The sequence below is a fragment of the Mustela nigripes genome, chromosome 5 (assembly GCF_022355385.1).
Source record: "Mustela nigripes isolate SB6536 chromosome 5, MUSNIG.SB6536, whole genome shotgun sequence".
Lineage (NCBI taxonomy): Eukaryota > Metazoa > Chordata > Mammalia > Carnivora > Mustelidae > Mustela > Mustela nigripes.
The window spans coordinates 85,732,969-85,754,502 of record NC_081561.1 but is presented as its reverse complement, the minus strand read 5'-3'; the positions used below and the strand labels follow the sequence as shown (position 1 = coordinate 85,754,502).

Below are 21,534 nucleotides of genomic sequence, written 5' to 3'. Positions count from 1 at the left end.
CATCAGAGTCCATAGTCTCTCATGGTTCACCTCCCCTTCCAATTTCCCTCAACTCCCTTCTCCTCTCCATCTCCCCTTTTCCCCCATGCTATTTGTTATGCTCCACAAATAAGTGAAACCATATGATAATTGGCTCTCTCTGCTTGACTTATTTCACTCAGCATAATCTCTTCCAGTCCCATCCACGTTGCTGCAGAAGTTGGGTATTCATTCATCCTTTCTGATGGAGGCATAATACTCCATAGTGTGTATGGACCACATCTTCCTTACCCATTCATCCGTTGAAGGACATCGTGGTTCTTTCCACAGTTTGGAGACCATGGCCATTGCTGCTATAAACATTGGGGTACAGATGGCCCTTCTTTTCACTACATCTGTATGACTTTTTGATTATAGCATCTTAGTCGGTATGAAGTGGTATGTATGTCATGTTTTTTGTTTTATTTGTTTGAAAGAGAAAGAGAGAGAGAGAGAGCATGAGAGCAGGGAGAGAGGGAGAAAGAGAAGCAGACTCTCCACTGAGCAGGGAGCCTGACACAGGCCTTGACCCCTGGACTCCGGGATCATGATCTGAGCTAAAGGCAGACACTTAATGGACTGGGCCAACTAGGCACCCTCCTCATATGGTTTTGATTTTCATTTCCCTGATTAAGGATGTTACGTATCTTTTCATGTGTTTGTTGGCCATTTGTGTATCTCTCTTGGAGAATTATCTATTTAACTCCTTTGCCCATTTTTAAGTTGGATTATTTGTCTTTTTATTATTAAGTTATAAGAGTTCTTGATATATTATGATACCAGACTTTAGTCAGACATATGATTTTCAAACATTTTCTCCCATTGTGTGGTTTGTCCTTTCACTTTCTTGATGGAGTTATTTGAAGCACAAAAGCTTTTAATTTTGATGAAATCCAATCTATTTTTCCCTGTTGCTCATGCTTTTGGTATATCTAAAAATCTTTTGCCAAGTCTAAGGCTATAGAGGTTTATCTTAAGTTTTCTTAAAATGAGTCTTACAGTTTTAGCTCTTATATTTAGGTCTTTGATTCATTTTGGTTCATTTTTGTGTATGGTGTAAGTGTCTACCTTCATTCCTTCATAAATGGCCATCCAGTTGTCTAGTGTCATTTGTTGAAAAGGCCATTCTTTTACCCTTGAATGATCTTGGTGCTCTTGGTGAAAATATGTTAATCACAGACCTGTGTGTTTACTTCTAAACTTTCAATTTGTTTCCAACGATCAATGTATCTTTCCTCGTGCCAGTACCACACTGTCTTTTTTTTCTTTTTTCTTAAGATTTTATCTATTCATTTGTGAGTGAGAGAGAACAAGTGGGAGGGAGTGGCAAAGGGAGAGGGAGAGGCTTCCCACTGAGCTGGGAGCCCAATGCCGGGCTTGATCCCAGGACCTGGGATCACGACCTGAGCTGAAGGCAGACACTTAACTGACTGAGCCACCCAGGGAATCCCACACTGTCTTGATTACTGCTGCTTTGTGGCACATTTTGAAATTGGAAAGTGTGAGCCCTCCTACTTTGTTCTTCTTTTCCAAGATGGTTTTGGCTATTCTGGTCTCTTGCAATTCTATATCCACCTAGATTTTTGAAAACTTCCTTTTGGTAAGTGTATTTTGCTTTGCATTCACCTGAACACAGAAATATTTGCTCAGAGATCCATCCATATACTTCTTATCCAGACCTCCTGCCACCAACTGAGTGTGTACAGTGCTATAGCAGTCCAGTTCTGGCCAGTACCCTCATGTCATGCAGAACCTTCTGGGAATCAGTTTTCTCCCTCCTCCTCCTTACTTAAGTTAAGTAGTCATGTAGGACTCCTCAAGATGCCATAACTATAGAGGAAGAAAAAGTAATAGAGCAGTAGATGTAGTTGCACTGAACTACTTTCACAAACTAATTTGATGGTAAGACCTGCTAAAAGCTGGACTCCTAGAATCCACTTCCAACTTAATGCTGGCACTTTATGATGTTCTACATCAGAAGACACCCAGTTCATGATAGGAAATTCAGGTCACATGTTTCCTTGGTATCACTTGATTCCAGTGTTCCATTTTTATCTGAGCTCAGGAAGTCTGGAAATTTTTTTCAAAAGGAAAACAGTTATTTTCTAAATAGGGAATAATTTTGTGCCAAAAATCCCAGGACTCAGAACTGCCACAGTCTAAATAGCATCCTGATCTGCCACAGATAATTTGAAGATTGTTAGATTTCCTGGATCATAAAAGTGGCAGAGCTGCTTGTTGGCAACACGAACTAGTTGAGAAGTCTGTCATTTAGTCTGGGTCCTTCTCAAAGCTGAAAATCTTATGGATTACTTTGCAAATGGGTACACAACTAAATGTGGTATGTGTCTCCTACAAAATGCATAGAGGCCCAACAAACCCAGTGAAACTTTCTTTACAGTAGAGGATGCAAAGTGAAGCAACTTGCCTTTCACTGGAGAGGAAATGTCTCAACAAACCCGAGAGGAAATTTAACTCCAACACTCAGGTTCAGTGTATCTTCCTTAAGCATCTATAGTGCATAGGACTTTAGGATATCAAGTTCAATCAGTATTGTATGAGCAGTTTAGTGGACCAACATGATATCCTGTGGTACAAAGATCAAAGACCCTGTAGATTATATGTGACAGAGATCCAGATGACAATGAAAGCCAAGTGGAAGGAAATTGTTCTGGTGCTTTCTAATTATTGAACAAAGGCAGCAAAAATTTCTCCAGCCAATAGCTATCTCCAGAACAGAGATGCTGCAGCTAAATAGCAATTATACCATGGTCACCACCTGAATAGGTTTGCAATTTTCCTTTTTATCATTCAAGATCTGTCTTTTTTGGAAGAGGAGGGTATAATTTAAATAAATGAGTCAAGCGGGGAAGTGATACATCTCACTACCTCTGCACTTTTCAAGGTGTTTTGATGCACAAATTTTGTTCAAAAGAGAAACTCCATTGACTTCCACTTGACCTTCCATCCCATAATAACTTCCATGAATCAGGGAACAGGAATGGAAATGATATCTGTCAGTTGTTGTGTATTATCTCATTAAATTTACTTTTATTACCTGACCACTATAAGAACACACTATAAGAGGCATTCTGAGTTTGCAGAGATAATTATCAACTCAGAATCAGGGTCCCATTTCTGGCCAGAGTCTGTACTTACCTTTCTCCAATTCACAATTATTCTCTAGGTAAAGATGAAAGATTTATCATAAAACTAGTATCATTATTACTTCTCTTGCCTTCCAAATCTTACCCTAGAGATCTAACTAGTGCAATGTCTAATTAAATCCCAAACTAATTAGATCATGTCCAGAATGTTAGATACATTGGAATTTAGAAAAAAGGCATCTTTAGTTTTGCAAATCTAATCTTCAACTAGTAGAAGAGTGGAATGGGAATTGAGCAAACTATCCATGGCATCCAGCACAGTATTTCTTGGAATAACACGAGATTCAAGCTCAATACACTCCACCAATTCTTTGGTTGAGGAAAAAGAGACTTTATAACCAAGCTGGTATATGACAAAGAGGGAGTTTGCAGTGTAGTTTAATTGCTATATTCAAGACTAGAAAATAGGTCAAGTTAAAATTTGTTCCTCAAACAAAGCTTTCTTGAGTGTGAGCCATTAGGTTAGTTGATAAGATTAGCCAAAGACATTGGCTGAGATGAGGGTCAACTCAATTATATTTTAATTGAAATAGTGTTGCATTGAGAAGGGTTTGTGTTCTTTCTGTATGACTCTCATATGAAGGATAAAAGCCCCCAAACTAAAAAAGCCTTCTGCCAGGACTTCTTAAGAAGAATAGGAAAGCAATCTGTAACACAGTCAAAACTGGAGCGACTCTTGTGGAAGAGATAATGAGACCCCTGCTCACTTGCCTGTTTCCTTACCTCCAGCTTTGCCTCTCTTGCCACAGGTCCTGAGGCTTTCTGAAAACAATGTTTTGAAAAACACGTTGCTAGGCTATAAGGACAGCATGTTCCTAGAGTCTGTGATACAGGCCTAATGAATCAACTAGCTGCATTGACTCACCTGAGATCTGTTTCTGAACATTCGGGTGTGGTTTTAGGTTAAAGGGTTCTGGCTCCTGGTATCTATCTAGGGACAAAGCAACATTAAAAGAAATTCTTAAGTTATAGCGGCATTTGAGGCTCAGTATGATTTCAGTATTTTTTAAAACCATATTTTCTTGAATTAGAATGAGCTGTGGAGTTTTGAAGTAGACCTGATTTTCTAATGGAGTGACTTAAAGTCAGATTAAATAATTACCTTGGCTCCATTCATTCTGCAAGTATTTATGAAGCACTTACTATGTTCCGGGCATTATACTAGGTCTTGGGGAGAAAATAGCAAGCACAGCAGACACAAAGAAGTTTCTTTCTTCATAGAGATTTCTGTTTAATGGAGAAGACAGACTTTAATAAAATAGTAATACAAATAAACATCACATGATACTAATGGCAGGTGGTACAAAGGAGATCCACAGTCGTATCAGAGCCTCGTCAAGGAGGGACCTGATCAGGGATGTTAGGAAGAGCATCTCTGGAGAAATGACACTTGAGCTGATATCTAAAGATGAGTAGAGGTTAACTAGACAAAAAAAAAGTTGGAGGATTTCCAAGCAAAGGGAATAACATTGGCAAAGGTCCTCTGGCAGGAGGAAGCAGGCCAAGTATAAGAGTCTGAAAGACAGACACATGCTGAAGAAGAGCGGGCAGGAGGGATGCGAAAAAAGAGGGGACTGGAGAGATAGACCAAGAATGAAAATTTTCTATTAAGGAGTTATGACTTCTTCCATAAAAATGTAAAGTGATTTTTATTTTTTAAAGATGTATTTATTTCGGTGCCTGAGTGGCTCAGTCTTTGGCTCAGGTCATGATCCCCAAGTCTCAGGATCGAGTCTCACATCAGGTTCCCTGATCAGCAGGGAGTCTGCTTCTCCTTCTGCCCTTCACCCCACTTGTGTTCTCTCTAGCTCTCGCTCTGTCTCTCTCAAATAAATAAATAAAATCGTTAAAAAAATAAAGATTTATTTATATTAGAGAGAGAGAGCATACATGAGGCAGGGAGGATTTGAGGGAAATAATCTCAAGCAGACTCCCCTCTAAGCACGAAGACTGACATGGGGCTGGATCTCACCACCCAGAGGTCATGACCTGAGCCAAAATCAAGAGTCAGACACTTAATTGACTGAGCCACTCAGATGTCCCTGGAAAAATATAAGGTAATTTTAATCAGGAATTACATGATCAGACTTATGTATTGAAAAGATGACTTCAGCTATATTTGGAAGTACAGATCAGAAAAAGAAGAGCAATTGAGTTAGTGAGTTCTTGTAATAGTCTGTAATAGTCAAGATTTGGCTTGAATTAGGATAATGGAAAGGACTATAGAAAATTTATCATTGAAGAGACATTTGGTAAGAAAAATTGTTAGGGCTTGGTGATGGGTTGCATGTAGAAATAAGGAAGAAGGACATGTCAAAGATGACTTCCAGGCTTCTGGCTTGCATAATTGGATAAATCCCTGAGATTTTTTTTATGAGGTTTGATGAAAAAAGACCAGTTTGATGGGGTACAAAGTATTGGAGATCATAGGTCAATTTTGAATATGTTGAGTTTAACATGTTTTTCAGATATCCAAGGGAAATATCTATGCATATATCCCCAGCTCTCTAAGACATACATTTGCATATAATACAATGGGCATGGATAGGACTGCCTAGGCAGGAAGAAGTATTGAGAAGGAATGTTGGTAATGTCAGGTATTGAAAGAATCTCAACAAATGATGCCTGAGTAGGTATCTCACAAGGAGAAATAGCCAACAAGGTAGGAGGAAACCAGAGGACTGATATATGCTCTGGGAAGATAGTGTTTCAAGGAGAGAGTACTCGAGTAAAATGGCCTTGTAAGGTCAAGTAGTCTTAAACTGTCCATTGTAACACAATCACAGTTGAGGGCAAAGGCTAAGAATGGTCGCTCAGTTACAAAGCTCAGCATCCAGGAGCTCCTGTGATGTCTGCAGCCAGGCTCACTGGTATCCTAGGCCAATACTTAAAGTATATACTTCACCTGTATTTAAGATTAAGATGAAGTATCACATTGAGCAACCAAATCTAAGATGATGAAGGTACACATTCAAAGGACAGGTTCTACATGCATATGATTAAAAGACAATTCTTCAGTAATACTAACTTGGGCTAGAAGGGGCAAAGACTGGTCAGCTTACACAAAAATATTTTAGTTAAAAAGAGATAATATAATCTTACCAGTATTCATCTTTAACAAATGTCTGCCAATTGAAGTATGTCTAAACTCTGAGACATGTTAGTAAAAAAGGACTGGATTTTTTTGTTTTTGTTTTTTTTGTTGCTAGATATGTGACAAGAATGTTAGAAATACATTTTTTATATAGAAGAAAATTAAACATACGTCAAACTAGCCTACAAAACTAAGCAATAACTCTCTTCTCAGTTCGCCAGGGATAGACAAAGTGTCTGTGGTCACTAGAATTTGGAACATGGAAATCACAAAGAGGATTAAATACCAACCACTTCACAGAATTAAAGTGTAAACAAAGGGGAAATCCTTCACTAAGCAATTTGGCAAAATTTCTGACATTTGACAAGTGGATTAACAACTTTTGGTTTCAGATTTGTGTGGGTAGAAACTGTCCTCTTCTAAAATGCTTTTAAAGTCTGGATAAAATATTTCACATTCTCTTATAGAAGAACATGAGAGAAAGGAAAGGAAATTTCCAGGGGCCAAAACAAAGTAGCTGGAAACCAGAAGGAAAACCAGAGGATAAAGAAAGTAAAGCCTTATTGTCCTGAGAGTATTTTTCTAGTTTAGGAACTAGACCCTGAGTGGTAACAGCCATTCCTGTGGCAGAGGACCAGGTTGTAGGCGAGCACAAGGTGGAGAGTTACAGCTAGTACCCTCACAAAACCTTGAACACTTGAAGGGCTCCTATAAATAAAAGAGCGGACTAGGAAAAGCCCATCCAAGAAAGAGGAAGCAAAGGAGGGCGTATGTTTCAGTATTGACTCTGTTACCAATTAGGTATTTCCTAAATTCATAAAGCCTTGAGATTTAAATATAATCCAACTTTGTGTTTCAGAAAACACCAACTTGAGGTTGAATCAGGTTGACATGGCCTCGGGACAGCTTGCAGACTCAAAACCAAATGTCAGAGTTCAGAGGGAATGTAACATGAATAGGGTCATTTGATCTGTGTCCACAGTGTAGTTCAGTGAAGTTATCTATGGTCTAATTGAGACTCAATAAGACAATAAATCTTGTTCCCCTATCCATTTACAAAATCAAGTCTGGCTGGCTGAAAAACTATAAAACTCAGCAGCTGTAGCTTGTAGGCCAAAGTGCCTGCTTCTATTTTTGTCAAGAAAATTCTGATGTAGCATAATCACACCCATTCATTTACATTTTGCCTGCAACAGCTTCCATGCTACAAAAGCCATGGCAAAGTGAAGTAGTTACAACAGACACATATACTGCCCAAAAGCCTGAAGTATTTATCACCTGACCTTTTACAGAAAATGTCTGCTGACTACTATTCCATAAGATAACGTGGGAGAATATTTTCATGACTTTGGGATAGGCAGATTCCCAAAAGTACTAATGCTGAAGGAAATGACTAATAAATTAAGCTACACTAAAGTTAAGAATTTCTATTTATCAAAATATACCATTAAAATAAATAAAATGCAAGTCACAGAAGATATTTACAATGTCCCTGATAAAGGATTATATTTGGAATGTACAAAGAACTCTTACAAATCAATAAGAAGAAGACCAGACAACCAATGAAAAAATGAGCAAAATACTTGAATAGCTCTTTGCAAAAAAGGGCATCCAAATGGCCAATAGACACATGAAATTCCATTAGTCCTCAGGAAAAGGCAACTCAGAAACACAATGAATTGGTATTATACACTTACCAGAATGGCCAAAATTAAAACTTGTAAAAAATAATATTGTCAAGTGTTATAATGTGAAAAATAGGAACTTTCATATACCACTTAATGTAATATAAATTGGTGTGTCCACTGAAACATGGAAATATCTATAAGAGCTAAACCTATATAAAACAACCTAAGCCTGTGAATAAATTGCAATAGTCATACATTTAAATACTACATAGCAGTGCTCGCTTCGGCAGCACATATACTAAAATTGGAACGATACAGAGAAGAATGAATACTGTTATGCTGAAAAAAAATTTTAAAAATGATTTTAATAAAAAACTACATAGCAACCAGAAGAATAAACTCTTAATACAGCAACATGGATGAATATCTATATATATTCCTATATATATAATCTACATAGATTCCTATATATATAATATATAATATGTATATATCATATATATTCACACATATATAAGGTTGCTAGGGCTGCCACAGGATACCACAGAATGCCACAGAATGCCTGCTTAAACAATAGAAATTTACTTTCCCACAGTTCTGAGGCTAGAAGTCCAAGGCCAAAGTGTCAGCAGGTTTGATTTCTTCCAAGGCCTCTCTCCTTGGCTTTCTCTCTGTGTCCTCACATAGCCAGCTCCCTCTGCTCATGCATGCCCATGTCTTTTACAGACACCAGCCATATGGGATTAGGGCCCACCCATACCACCCATGAAGTCAGTCTGACTTCATTTTACCTTAATTACCTCTTTAAAGGCTTATCTCCAAATACCGTCATATTCTGAGGTATGAGGGATTAGAGCTTCATCTGATGAATTCTCAGGGGATACAATTCAGCCCATAATTTCATATGTACATATATGTATATATGAAATTTCTTGTATACATCTATAGTGAAAGAAGCCAGACACAAAAATAGTATGTATTGCATGATTTCAAAAACTAATGTATATGGGAGCACCTGAGTGATTCAGTCTGTTAAGCATCCAATTCTAGATTTTGACTCAGGTCATGATCTTGGGGCCATGGGATCGAGCCCCACAGCAAGCTCCATACTCAGTATGGAGTCTCCTTGAGATTCTCTCTCTCTCTCTCTCTGCCCCTCCCCTGCTCAGGTATGCATATGTTCTCTTTCTCTCTCAATGAATGAATAAAATCTTAAAAAAAAAAAAAAAAGAAAGAAACAACTAAATGGTGATGAAATCAGGACAGTTGTGGTCATCATCTGGGGCTAAGTAATGGGAAAGAACATGAAGGAAGTTTCTGGAGTGCTAATAATGTCCTGTTTTTAAGCTATTCAGGAGTGTTTATTTGTAAAGATTGGTTGAGCCATATGACTTACTTATATAGGATTTATTTATTTGTAAATATCTCTTATAGGTCAATAAAAGTTTATTTAAAATTTAAAAATTCATACTTCCTGGTTGGGGAGATAGCATGATCATGAAGGTGGATGTACCCAGGTCATTCTGACCCCTGCAACTTCCCCAAGCACAGGGAACTCCGCTGCACAATTTCTGGTGGTAGGGGGTTGTGTTCAGGCTTTCCTCTGATTTTAAAAAAATTTTTAAGTTAAATTTTAAAAATTCAAACAAAAGCAACAAAAAAGAAAGTATCAACTTTAGACATGTGCTCACAATAAAAACACAAGGGAGCAGATCAGTATAAGCAAATTTGGAACGAACAGTCACCTAGTGGACTACCCTTTCAGGTATTTATAATAGTGGAAGCTGATAGCAAAGTAAATAAAGACATAGCAGAGGAAATAAAAGCATAATCAAAGTACAAAACATTTTTTAAGGACCAGATTGTAAAAGACCCAAATAGAGCTCATTAAAATGAAAAATAAATCATTGAACTAAAAGAAAATGTAATTTGGGGAATTTAAAAGTCAGTTCAGACATGGCTGAAAAGTAAATTGGTGGGCTGGAAAATAGGTCTGAAAATAAGAAATTCTAACAGAAGTTGAATTGAAATTCCAGAAGATGAGCATATATATCTCTCTATTCACCTATCTGTCTATATTATCTCTCTTATCTATCAAGAATGGTTAATTTTTAAGAATTATAAAAGATATGAATCTATAAACTAAAAATATGTAATGAATATCAAAGGAGACGACAACAACAATATCCATCAAACAATTAATTCCACCTAGGATTATTATAGTTAATCTGAGGAAAACTGAAGTGACCACTAATTTATCCAATAGTCTTTCCTAATTCATAATGATCTAGTTAATGATATCAAGATAAAAGGACCAAAAATTCTCTCTCTGGATCATTCCCATGCTAATGTATAGAATTGTGTATAGAATAACATAATCTTGTAGAGTGAATTTTATAGCAACATGTTCAAACAGTTTTAAAGCTACTATGAAATTTTGCATCTTTTAAGAACCTACAAAACATCAGGGCACCTGGGTGGCTCAATCGTTAATGGGCTGCGTATGGCTCAGGTCATGATCCCAGGGTCCTGGGATAGAGCCCCCAATCAGGGGTTTCTTCCTCTCCCACTCCCCCTGCTTGTGTTCCTTCTCTTGCTGTGCCTCTCCCTGTCAAATAAATAAATAAAATCTTTAAAGAAAAAAAAAAAAAGAACCTACAAAATATTTGCCCTACTCTAAGATCTCCACCCAAATAACTTTTTACACTTCATTTCCCAAAACAATCACTGTGCGCTGGGGAAATGACTGATCAATTTCTCCTTAAAGCTGAACCAGAAGGTATGGGTCTTGGCAAAGAAAAAATTATCTTTAAAGAAACTTCTCAGACATTCCTATTTTAGGTTTCAGCAGTATCCCTTCATAATGATTTCAGCCAGATCTCTGAATTTAATCATGACTTGTTATCTATAATGTGTCCATGTGAAATATTATATTTTTTGAATGATTTGTCAAGTTTTCCTATTCTTTCTCCAGCAAGAATAGATCCTCCAGTCATGAATATGGCCCAAGTTAATGGATCTTTGTTGGTGATTCTCCATGCTCCGGATTTACCATATAGAGACCAAAAAGGAAAAAATGTATCAATAGAAGATTATTACAAGCTAGTATACCGAGTCTTTATAATTAATAATTCACTGGAAAAGGTAAGTTCAGGTGAATAGATAAGTTTGGTGTTTTTCTTGTGTTCACTTAGGTAACATTTTAGCTTTAAAGTATGTCTTCTCTTCTGCCACTCAATCCCCTCTTACTTTTCTTAACCTTTTTTTAAGTTCCTTCTCACTTCCACAATCACTGATAAATAATTAGCTCTTGGCATCACCATTGCAACTCTTGTGTATGTCTATCTGTGTTTGTGCCTTTGTTCAGCTGGTGTCCACTTAATCTTGCTTGCATATCTAAAGATTACTGTTAATTATATTTAATTTCATTTGATGACCATGCATACTCATTTTTATGGATTTTACACAAACTGTTTTTTTTTTTATTTTTAATGCTCAATGATTGACTAGTTGTGTATAACAGTGCTCATCCCAACATGTGCCCTCCTTAATACCTATGACCTAGTTACCCCATCCTCCCACTGCCCTCCTTTCTGTAACCCTCAGTTTGTTTCCCAAAGTCCAAAGTCTCTCATGGTTTCCCTACCTCTCTGATTTATTCCCATTCAGTTTTCCCTCCTTTCCCCTGTGGTCCTCCGAGCTAATCCTTATGGTCCACATATCAGTGAAACCATATATTTGTACTTCTCTGCTTGACTTATTTAACTCAGCATAATCCCCTCCAGTTCTATCCATGTCATTGCAAATGGTAGGTATTCATCATTTCTGATGGCTGAGTAATATTCCATTGTGTATATGGACCACATCTTCTTTATCCATTCGTCTGCTGAAGGGCATCTAAACTCGGTCCACAGTTTGGCTATCATGGACATTGCTGCTATGAACATTGGGGCACACGTTTGAAGTGACTTTTGCATCATAGCGTTATGTCTTTATGCCAACTTTGCTATAATATTTTAATCCACCTTCAGTGCCTTTATCTTGTTTGATGATTAACTGAATGTTCCTCTTCAGTACGCATTTAAGGCAGGGTTCCTTTAGTTCTAAGCAACAGATACCTATTTGAACAGTTCATCTGGGGGGGGGGCAGCTATTAGGAGGTAACAAGTGAACTTAGGGACAGACAGAGGCAAAAAAGAAAGTGCTGCCAGGCTTGGAAGTCTGGGAAGGACAAATGGAGAAGTGGGTCTTAAAGGATCTGAGTTCATCCCTCTGGCCACATGTTTTGTGTCTTCAGTGGTCTCCATGTCTCCTCCATTCTCTTCACAGTCCAAATTCTTGGAAAAGAAACTCTGGCCACTGGGTCAGCCAGTCAGCAGCCCTCATGTTGCATGTACACAACCATGATCTCTCCCTTTATTAAGCTCTGAATGAGGACTCTGGAGGACTATGTGTCTGGGAAGAAACTCTATAATCTAGCTACTGCCAAGACTATGGACAACTTACTAATATTATAAAAAATAGAGCAAATAAGTGACTAACCAGAAACTATTTATCATCTTATTTTGCCCCTTTATGTATAGGAGCAAAAGGTATATGAAGGAGCTGGCAGAGTTGTCGAAATTGGAGCTCTGACACCTGGCTCTGCTTACTGTGCGGTGGCTGAAATTTATCAACCCATGCTAGGCCGAAGAAGTCAGAGAAGTGAAGAAAGATGTGTGGAACTTCATTGAAGGGGTATGGAGTGCTCCACAACATGGCAATCAAAAGCTTTCTGAGAGTGGGATGACTCATTGTTGAAGCATCTTACTGAAAGCTGTGTTTATATTTCCTTGATGCGGTGTTCACTATTACACTTTGGGGAGCGCTTTGCTTATCTATTCTTTCTTCCTTTACATTTTACTATAAACTGATTTAGGCAACACCACTCCAAACATTGGAATTAGGGGCGCCTGGGTGGCTCAGTGGGTTAAAGCCTCTGCCTTCAGCTCAGTTCATGATCTCAGGGTCCTGGGATTGAGACCTGCATCAGGTTCTCTGCTCAGTGGGGAGCCTGCTTCCTCCTCTCTCTCTGCCTGCCTCTCTGCCTACTTGGATCTCTGTCTGTCAAATAAATAAATAAAATCTTTTAAAAAATTGGAATTAAAAGAGGAGATGGGGAATAAAGGGCTCTCTGAAATACAGAACTTTATTTCTCAATGTAACATTCTAACAACAATCTGCATTGCTCTAAGACAGCTAAACACTCAAGGGCCAAAGTAAGAGCAGACATTTATTTAACAAAATATTGTTGGATTCATTTTTTTAAGGTAACGTTATAGACAAAAACAAATCTGAAGCAATCCTTTTTCAGTCTCTACTGATACAGTTAACTTGACATACATAGGCCAACTTTTACATAAATGGAACTTTTACATGAATGAATATTTTCCCGTACATTTCCTATTTCATATGAATATACTTTTTCATACATTTCTATTATAAAATATTTCTACTTTGTGAACTAATATTTTATTTTAAATTCTATGTAAATAAAAACAGTATTTGAAATAAAAAACTTCTCATGATCTCTGGATTAATACCTAGATTAATATTGACAATAACATCTAAGCACCAAAGGAATCCTATGCAATATAATTTCCTTCATTTAATATATACTCAGATTAAGGTTTTCTTTTCTGTGTTGGCTTTGTTTCTTGCTATTGCCCTAAAATAACTTATCCTTATTCTCAAAATCGAGTAATATCTTTCAGCAACACAGTAAAAAGAAATTTGACTCTAATTTATACCATACTCACTACTCAATCATCCTGGGCAAAGGGTCTCTTGCTGGTGGCACTTTCATATTCTCTATATTCAAGGATGTTATGAATGACATTTTGACTGGTGGACGTAGATGGTGGTTGGGAACCAGATAGAGAAGTAGGCTTGGAGCTGAAAGCACACAATGGGTGGTAGGTTTATTTGGGAGAGGGACTGGAGTAAACAGAGATTATAGAGCCAGAGAAAACCCATCAGAGACCCTCCAGCAGCTCCGCTGTCCCCTGAGCAAAGGTCTGTGGTTTAAGGCTCAGTGAGGGAACAAAAAGCTGTTTTCTCCACTTTGGGCTTAATCTTGTATATGTGTTTAAGGTTGTCTTTCTTGTGAAGAGCTATATATCAGAGAATAGTTGTACAGTTCCTCATTAAAACTGCTCCAAAATGTAATAAAGATATAGTAAATGCTTCTTGTTATATACAATTACACACAATAATAGATAGACTAAAAATTACTCAGAATTTCATGGAGGGAGAAAGTAAGAAACAAAGCAAAAGCTAGAGAATTAGTTTCACTGCTTTTCGATATGACCAGAAAAAAATGAATTTGAGCATACCTCCAGAGATAATCTCAACCCAATATGGAGAACTAACATAAAAATGGATGAAGGGGTGGCCATTTCTCCAGGTACATCCAGGATTCAGTCCGTACAAGTGTCCATTTGCATATACGTTATATCTTTAACCCTCACATCTGCCACAAGGCATTCATGATTATCCTGAAATAGATGGTCACTTACTTTACAGGGGAGCCTCTGAGAGATTGTGATTTGACAAGGGCCAAGACCACATCTATCTGCTCCACAGCTTAAGCACTTTTATCAGACCCTCTAGAACTTACTCTGGGATTTTGTAAAGACAGATATCCCCTTAATTTTCTAGTTAAAATTCCTTTTATTTACAAAAAAAAAAAAAAAAAAAAAAGGTTATTTGAGAAAAAGAGAAAGGGCCGGGGGAAGGGGCAGAGGGAGAGAATCTTCAAGGAGACTCCCTGCTGAGTGCCTAGCCTAAACTGGGGCTTGATCCCATGAGATCATGACCTAAGCCTCAACAAACAACTGGATGCTTAGCCAATTGAGCCATCCAAGTGCCCTCAGAATTCCTTTTTTATATGTTGGTTTCATTTTTTTCTTTAATATTAGCTGCTATATTAAAGGACAGTGTTGACTTTTAGGACAAGAGAGCAGTAGAGGCAGGAAGATTCGATGGTACAGCTGGGCAGCTGGTGGGTAGCCATCTGCTTTTAGGGACAAACAGAGCAGCACCAGTAGTTCCTGTTTGTCCTGAATGGTTGGAAAGTATGTATTAGAAAGATCTAAGTCTATGCAGTTATTAGCAAATGTTCCCTTGTTGGCAAAACCCATCTCCAAGTTGCCTCGAAGGCTAGTGCCAATAATTTCTATGGTATCTTGATTTTCAAGAAGTTCAGAAATTTATTTTATAACTGAAGACTCAATGTTTTCAAGGCAAAAAACAAATCTAAAACATCAAAAGCCAAAATCAACAACAATAGCAACCAAACAACCCAATGAGTTGAAAAGCTGATTTAGAATGAACTGTTTTAGAATGAAGCCTTTTAAAATTATACCATAGAAATTCTTACATCAAACTGTATGATTCCCTTTAACTATATGCCATTTACTCAGAGGCAAAAGTGAACTTGGTGAATAGAACGTTTTTTATTGTTTCAGTGGATTTTCTTTTGTTTATTTTATCATGCTTTTGGGATCACATTCTCCAGAAAGAAAAGTGGACTTGTGTGTCTTAACAATAATGAACTTACTACAAAACCCAGTGCTTGGTGTTGTCTGGACTGAAAAGCAAAAACCAATCTCTACAGAAGAGGAGTGATCCTAAGAGAGGGACCTTGAACCCAATGCCCCAACGATCTCAAAAAATTTTTTTAAAAGCTAAGACCTATACCCCTGGAGATAAAAATATATGTTTTAAAAAAATAAATAAATAAATAAATAATTAAAAGCTAAGACCTCAATCCCTTTCAGCACTTCAGTGATAGCTAGCCTCTCTTTACTTACCTCCTGGGCCTGCTGTGGGCAGGAGCTGGTCCATTGGCATTCTTTCCCCTGTCTAGGCCTTCCTCCTCTCTGACCCCCTGTTGGTGACAGAAAGCAACCATGAGCCAATTCTGCCAGATATTTGCATTGAGGCTTTTTATCTTTTAAAGATTATTCTGGAACAATATACTATGCCTTGAGTAAAATTAATTCTAGACATACTGGAAATACATATTTTAGGTAGAAAAGGCCTGCTCCCTGCCTTTGAAATCATACCAAGGCTGATGATCCTGGAGATGGGTCCATGTAATCCTGTTCAAGGACTAGGGAGGTGGGAGGTGGTTGGAAAAGGCAGCAAGCACAGCAGCTAGTTCGATCACTGCAGAGCTGGTCCTTGCTTCCCAGTCATCTCATATCATCTACCAACTCCAAGATTGCCACATAATGGCCCCCATAGCTCTGCTCTTCTTTTTTGCCCTGGTTTGTCACCTTATCAAGGGGGTTTCCTCATCCCCTACAGCCACAGCACCTCCACTTGCTGGGATCTGACTTAGGAGGGAAAACAGGGTTCTTCTCAAATATTGAGAGCAGAGGAGAGAACTCTGCTCTTTCCTCTGGGATCACACACTGTGAGGATCAGCTAAATGTGGAGCTGCCACCGGCCAAATTTCCCACCCGATTAAGCCCATTAGAGACTGAAGTGAACACAAGGAAAGCAGAGCAGAGATGGAGAGAAAGACTTCTGTGCTCTTCAGGTAAATCCGGCTGAACTTTGACTTAAGTGAGCAAATAATTTGCTTCCCCTCCCCTTACTTAATTTTCACTAAATTTCTATTGCTTTCAACCCAGAGATCCTTGACTAGTAGAATAAAACAACAAGTTCTGTATGGCATGAATTGTGTGCTGTAAGTAAACTTTCTCTGTGTCTGCTCTAACCTTTAAATGCTGAGAGGAACATTGCTAGAAAGTGTGTCTTTCTACAGATGATAAAATTAATGCAGTTTGGGCTTGGGAAAGCCCTACAAATGTGTATTATTCTTCTCAGGGTTTTATCAAAGATGAGGTTAGCCGCGGCCTTACATGTTCAGCAAATTTAACTTGGTTATAGCACTTGGTTCAATTTGCCACTATCTTGGCACTCAATACATGTAACTTTCATTTCTACTCATTTTTATAACAGCAAATCAACGTCCCATGTGATATTCTTCAGAAATCATATGGCTGTATGAATACTGTAACCAAAGGGCCAATATTTCCCTCTTGGTCTATTACTATAATCTTCAAGGTCAAAAGGTCCTTTTAGAATGTTCCACATTCAGGCCACAAGTATTTGTTGATGTCTTAGTAATGCCCCTCTCAGTACTAGTGACTCTTTTCCATGTACCACACCTACAATGTCTTCAGTACTTGTTTCAAATGCTTACAGTTCTCTTGCTCTCTGTCTTACACACACACACACACACACACACACACAGCAGTTGCCATTATAGCATGTCATCTCTACTGGTTTGAGAACAGAGCTTTGTTACTCTGTCTAAATTCTAGCTAAGACCTGACTTTACTATTACCTTCCATATTTACAAAGAGAACAATATTTGGGGGTGTTTAAAGTTTATCTATTTTTTTTGTTTTCTCAAAGTAATTTTAGCAAAGAAGAATGTTTCCATAAACATTGTTTGTCAACTCTGTAACAGAACTCCAGCTTACAAGTGTATTTCTGTTCTTAGTTTCGATGTTATATGGCACCCCAGGGCACAATCCTAGGTATCGATGGTTTTGCCACAATGGTAAGAATGGAGCTATGGAGATAAGACACTGACAGTCTGGGGCACCTGGATGCTCAGTAGATTAAAGCCTCTGCCTTCCGCTCATGTCATGATCTCCAACCTGGGATGGAGCCCTGCATTGGGCTCTCTGCTCAGCAGGGAGCCTGCTTCCCCCTACTTGTAATCTCTGTCTGTCAAATAAATTTAAAAAAAGACACTGACAGTCTGCCAAGCCACAGGTTGGGACCCACTGCCATCAATATATAGTGCTCCAATCATTCAAGTTCATTATTAAAAGTAATAAATCTCATTCTTTTAAGGAAAAGGTAGTTGAGATCATTACTTTTTTCATAAACCTATAAAAGGAAAAGTGAGCTCACATTGTTCTGGAAGGAAAAGATCTACTATTAAGATCTGAACTTAATCTCTCAGCACCTTCACCCTGAATGGGTGCCAATTCCTGTTCTTTTCCGCAAATAAGTGAGGAAAAATAATCTAACAGGGAGCAGCCTAAGGATTCCCTTCACTAGCACAGCAGCTGGTACAACACAGGCACACTTTAAGCGCTTGTTGATTAATTGAATTACATACCCTATACACACATTTGTTATTCTTTCAGGCTGCTTCATGTTGGAACCACTGTCTTATGTTCAGGAATTCCCCCCAACCCCTAGTTTATGAAATAACAGCAGGTGCTTTCTCTCCATAATTCCCCTGCACCTTGTACTGCAGCTCTCCTAAACTGACAGCCCCGCCCAGGCTTTGAATCCCAAAATAGGTTTCAAATGAGCAGTCTTATATAGAATCCATGTCAGCCAGAGTGGTGAGAGAGAGGCACAGAGATGGTCGTGGCTGCAGTTTCAGTGGCAGCACCTGATGCTGGTGTTTGAGCTTTAAGTGATATGAATGGCACACGCATGCCCACTGCAGCACAGGCGGCTTTAATGGGCCAGTCTGCAGCACAACTTGGACATTGTTCCTGGCTGTGCAGCCTCCAAATGACTTTCTCTTCCCTGGCCCACTCCCACCCCCCAGAATCTGTGAGGTATTCCAAGTACATTTATTTCTTTCGATTAAAATTAAGTTATAATTTATATGCCAAAAACCCCCACAAGTGTTAAGGATATAGGTCAGTAATTCTTACATAGGTATGCTGTATGTATTTCAGACCAAGATATAGAATACTTCCAACATCCAAAGGCTTCTTTGCTTAGCCCTCCCACTTAGTATGCCCAAGGGATACCCACATCCTGATTTCTGTCTCAGAGGCAAACTTTTTCTGTTTTTGCACTTCATATAAATAAAATCGTACAGCATGTGGTATTCTGCATCTGCTTTCATTGAATGTCAGTGATGTAAAACCCATCCATGTTGTAGCATGTATCAATTGTTCATCTCTTTAAATTAACGGGTAAATTTCCATTGTATATTTAAAACACAGTTTATCTTTTCCATTCCCGGACACCAGGTTGCTTCTAGTTTGGCATTATCACAAAGTTTCTACAAATTTTCTTATGTATGTTTCTGGCAGACATACTCACGGATTTCTGTTGGATATATACCCAGGAGTATGTCATTAAGTGTAAGTATGTTTAGCTTTAGTGGATATTAACAAACCCAATTTTTCAAAGTATTTTAATTTGTATTCTCATCAGCAATACATGACAATCTGAGTTGTTCTATATCCTTGTAAATATTTGGTATTGTTAATATTTTAAATTTTTGTCCTACTGGTGGGTATTTAGTCATATTTCAGTGATATGTGTGTGTGTGTGTGTGTGTGTGCCTTTAAATGAGTGTGTATTAGAGATTTCACTCATGAATGAGAGTACCAGAAGAATGGTAAATCTTATTCAAAGGAATATAGGAGACAGAGAAGCATTTATAGTCATTGAAAGAAAGAATGTTGGACACAAACCTGGTTAATGTCCTAGAGGTCAATGAAACTATAAACTTTAAGGTTATCTTCTGAAAATCACATACATCTCTAAAGTAAGAAAAAGTAAGATAAAATCCCTTTTATCCTTTATTAGTGGATCCTTCATTGTTATGATCAATAACCGTGTACTTCAGCCTGGTACACTTACATAGATACAACAAAGAACTGTTACTTAACATATAGAAGTCAACTTGTATAATCAGCAGATCTAGAGCTGTACCTATTTAAGCATTTACTAAGACCAGAATATTAACTTCCATATCAAAATTTTGCAGAAATTGTATTTTCAATAGTCTTCATCTCTCCAAAGATGTATTTTCAATTGTTCTATTCCAAGTTTAGAAAACTAAACCCAAGAAATTCATTCCACCAGATTTTACCTGTAGTTATTATAAATGTGGGTGAGTTCCTCTCTCTTCAAAGTCTTCAAAATCTTTTAAAACACCAAGCCTGGGGCTCTTGGCCTGCTCAGTGGTAGAACATGCAACTTTTGAATTTGGGATTGTGAGTTCAAGCCCCACGTTGGGTATAAAGCCTACTTAAACATACAAGGAAACAAACACTAAGCCCATCAGGAATTGACCCTCCTTAGTATGAAAGGCTGGATCTCTGTAAATCAAAATAGGTACTAGACCATTTACTAGGGGACTTTTTAGCCATTGGTCCTATATGTAAAGTACAACCCTTATTCCATAATGGTGGGAGCGTATTATTTTTTTTTAATTTATTGACTCTGGGGTCCCTGCGTGTCTTAGTTGAGGGTCTGACTCTTGATTTCAGCTTGGGTCATGATCTGGAGGTATGGGATGAAGACTTGAGTGGGGCTCCATGCTCAGCGTGGTGTCTGCTTGAGATTCTCTCTTTTCCTCTCCTCCTACCCCCTCCCTGCTCATGTGTGCATTCTCATTCTCTCTCTGAATAAGTAAATAAAATCTCTTTTAAAAGTTATTGACCCTTTAAAGAATCAATTAGATTGCACAATCAGTTCTTCAAATCATATTCTGGTTTAAAGGGCTATTAATTGGCTCTATACAAGTAACCACATAGTCACTAAAGGGGGAAAGCTTCACTAGCAATAATTGTTTCTGAATTCCAAGGACTCAGTGGAAATGATAACCTTTCAAAAATGTTCTACTTAATTAAGATTAGAGATGCAAGACGTTGAGATAGATTAAGTAGCAATATCTAGCATATATCTATCAAAATACAATATTACAACTATACATTATTTCAATAAAAAATCAGTTAGATGTTTCTCCTCAGTTTATTGTGTTTTATTTGATGAATTCTTGCATGCCTAGATACTGGAGGTAGATAGTCTGTGCTCATAGTTTCACACAGAAACTATGCTATTCTGAGTCTGGTCTTTCAAGTAACAATAGATGCAGATATATCTGGTAGAGTCCTTTCCACTAAGTCTCTGAAACCAACTTTTTCTTTCTTTCTTTTTTTAAGATTTTATTTATTTATCTGACAGAGAGAGAGAGGGAACACAAGCACAGGGAGTGGGAGAGGGAGAAGCAGGCTTCCCACTGAGCAGCGAGCCTGATGCAAGGCTCAGTTCCAGAACCCTGGGATCATGACCTGAGCTGAAGGCAGACACTTAATGACTGAGCCACCCAGGCACCCCTGAAACCATCTTTTTCTGTTAAAGATCCATTTTTATAGTGATAGCTTATGACAGAACCCTCAGGCAAATATGGAAGGAAGACTGAAACCATTTGTCTATGAGAAGGCAGATGAGCTGCAGTTAATTTGTTATAATTGCCACTAATATCAGAATGGAGGAAACCAAAATTTTCTATCAGGGTATAGTACATATTTACTTTAAGAGGATCTGATCAATATTTCCCCTGAAGGTAAGAATGGCCTGTAGATAGCCAAGGCATTCACAAATTCCCAGGACCTTCCAACCTATCCTGTAATGTTGTCCATGCTCTGAAACACATCTATCAGTAATATATTACCAATACAGAATTAACCTATAAAAAAGGCTGAGCGTCTCTTTCTTTGACAACTTTTCCCACACCGCTCTTATAAGAGTGTTGAGCTAAGTAAAAAAATATGGGCCACACCAAAGCTAATTATTT

The 21,534-nt window shown here is 38.0% G+C and overlaps 1 protein-coding gene across 1 annotated transcript in view; it reads left to right on the top strand.

The window, feature by feature from the left end:
* The window catches only part of IL22RA2 (interleukin 22 receptor subunit alpha 2), a 20,222-nt gene extending 6,776 nt beyond the window's left edge, over positions 1-13,446 (top strand). The window contains exons 4-5 of the mRNA XM_059399182.1: positions 10,882-11,051; positions 12,491-13,446. Coding sequence (XP_059255165.1) covers positions 10,882-11,051; positions 12,491-12,640 — 320 coding nt within the window. The 3' untranslated portion in view covers positions 12,641-13,446. The remainder of the gene's footprint in view (positions 1-10,881; positions 11,052-12,490) is intronic.
* Positions 13,447-21,534: the final 8,088 nt, after the last annotated feature.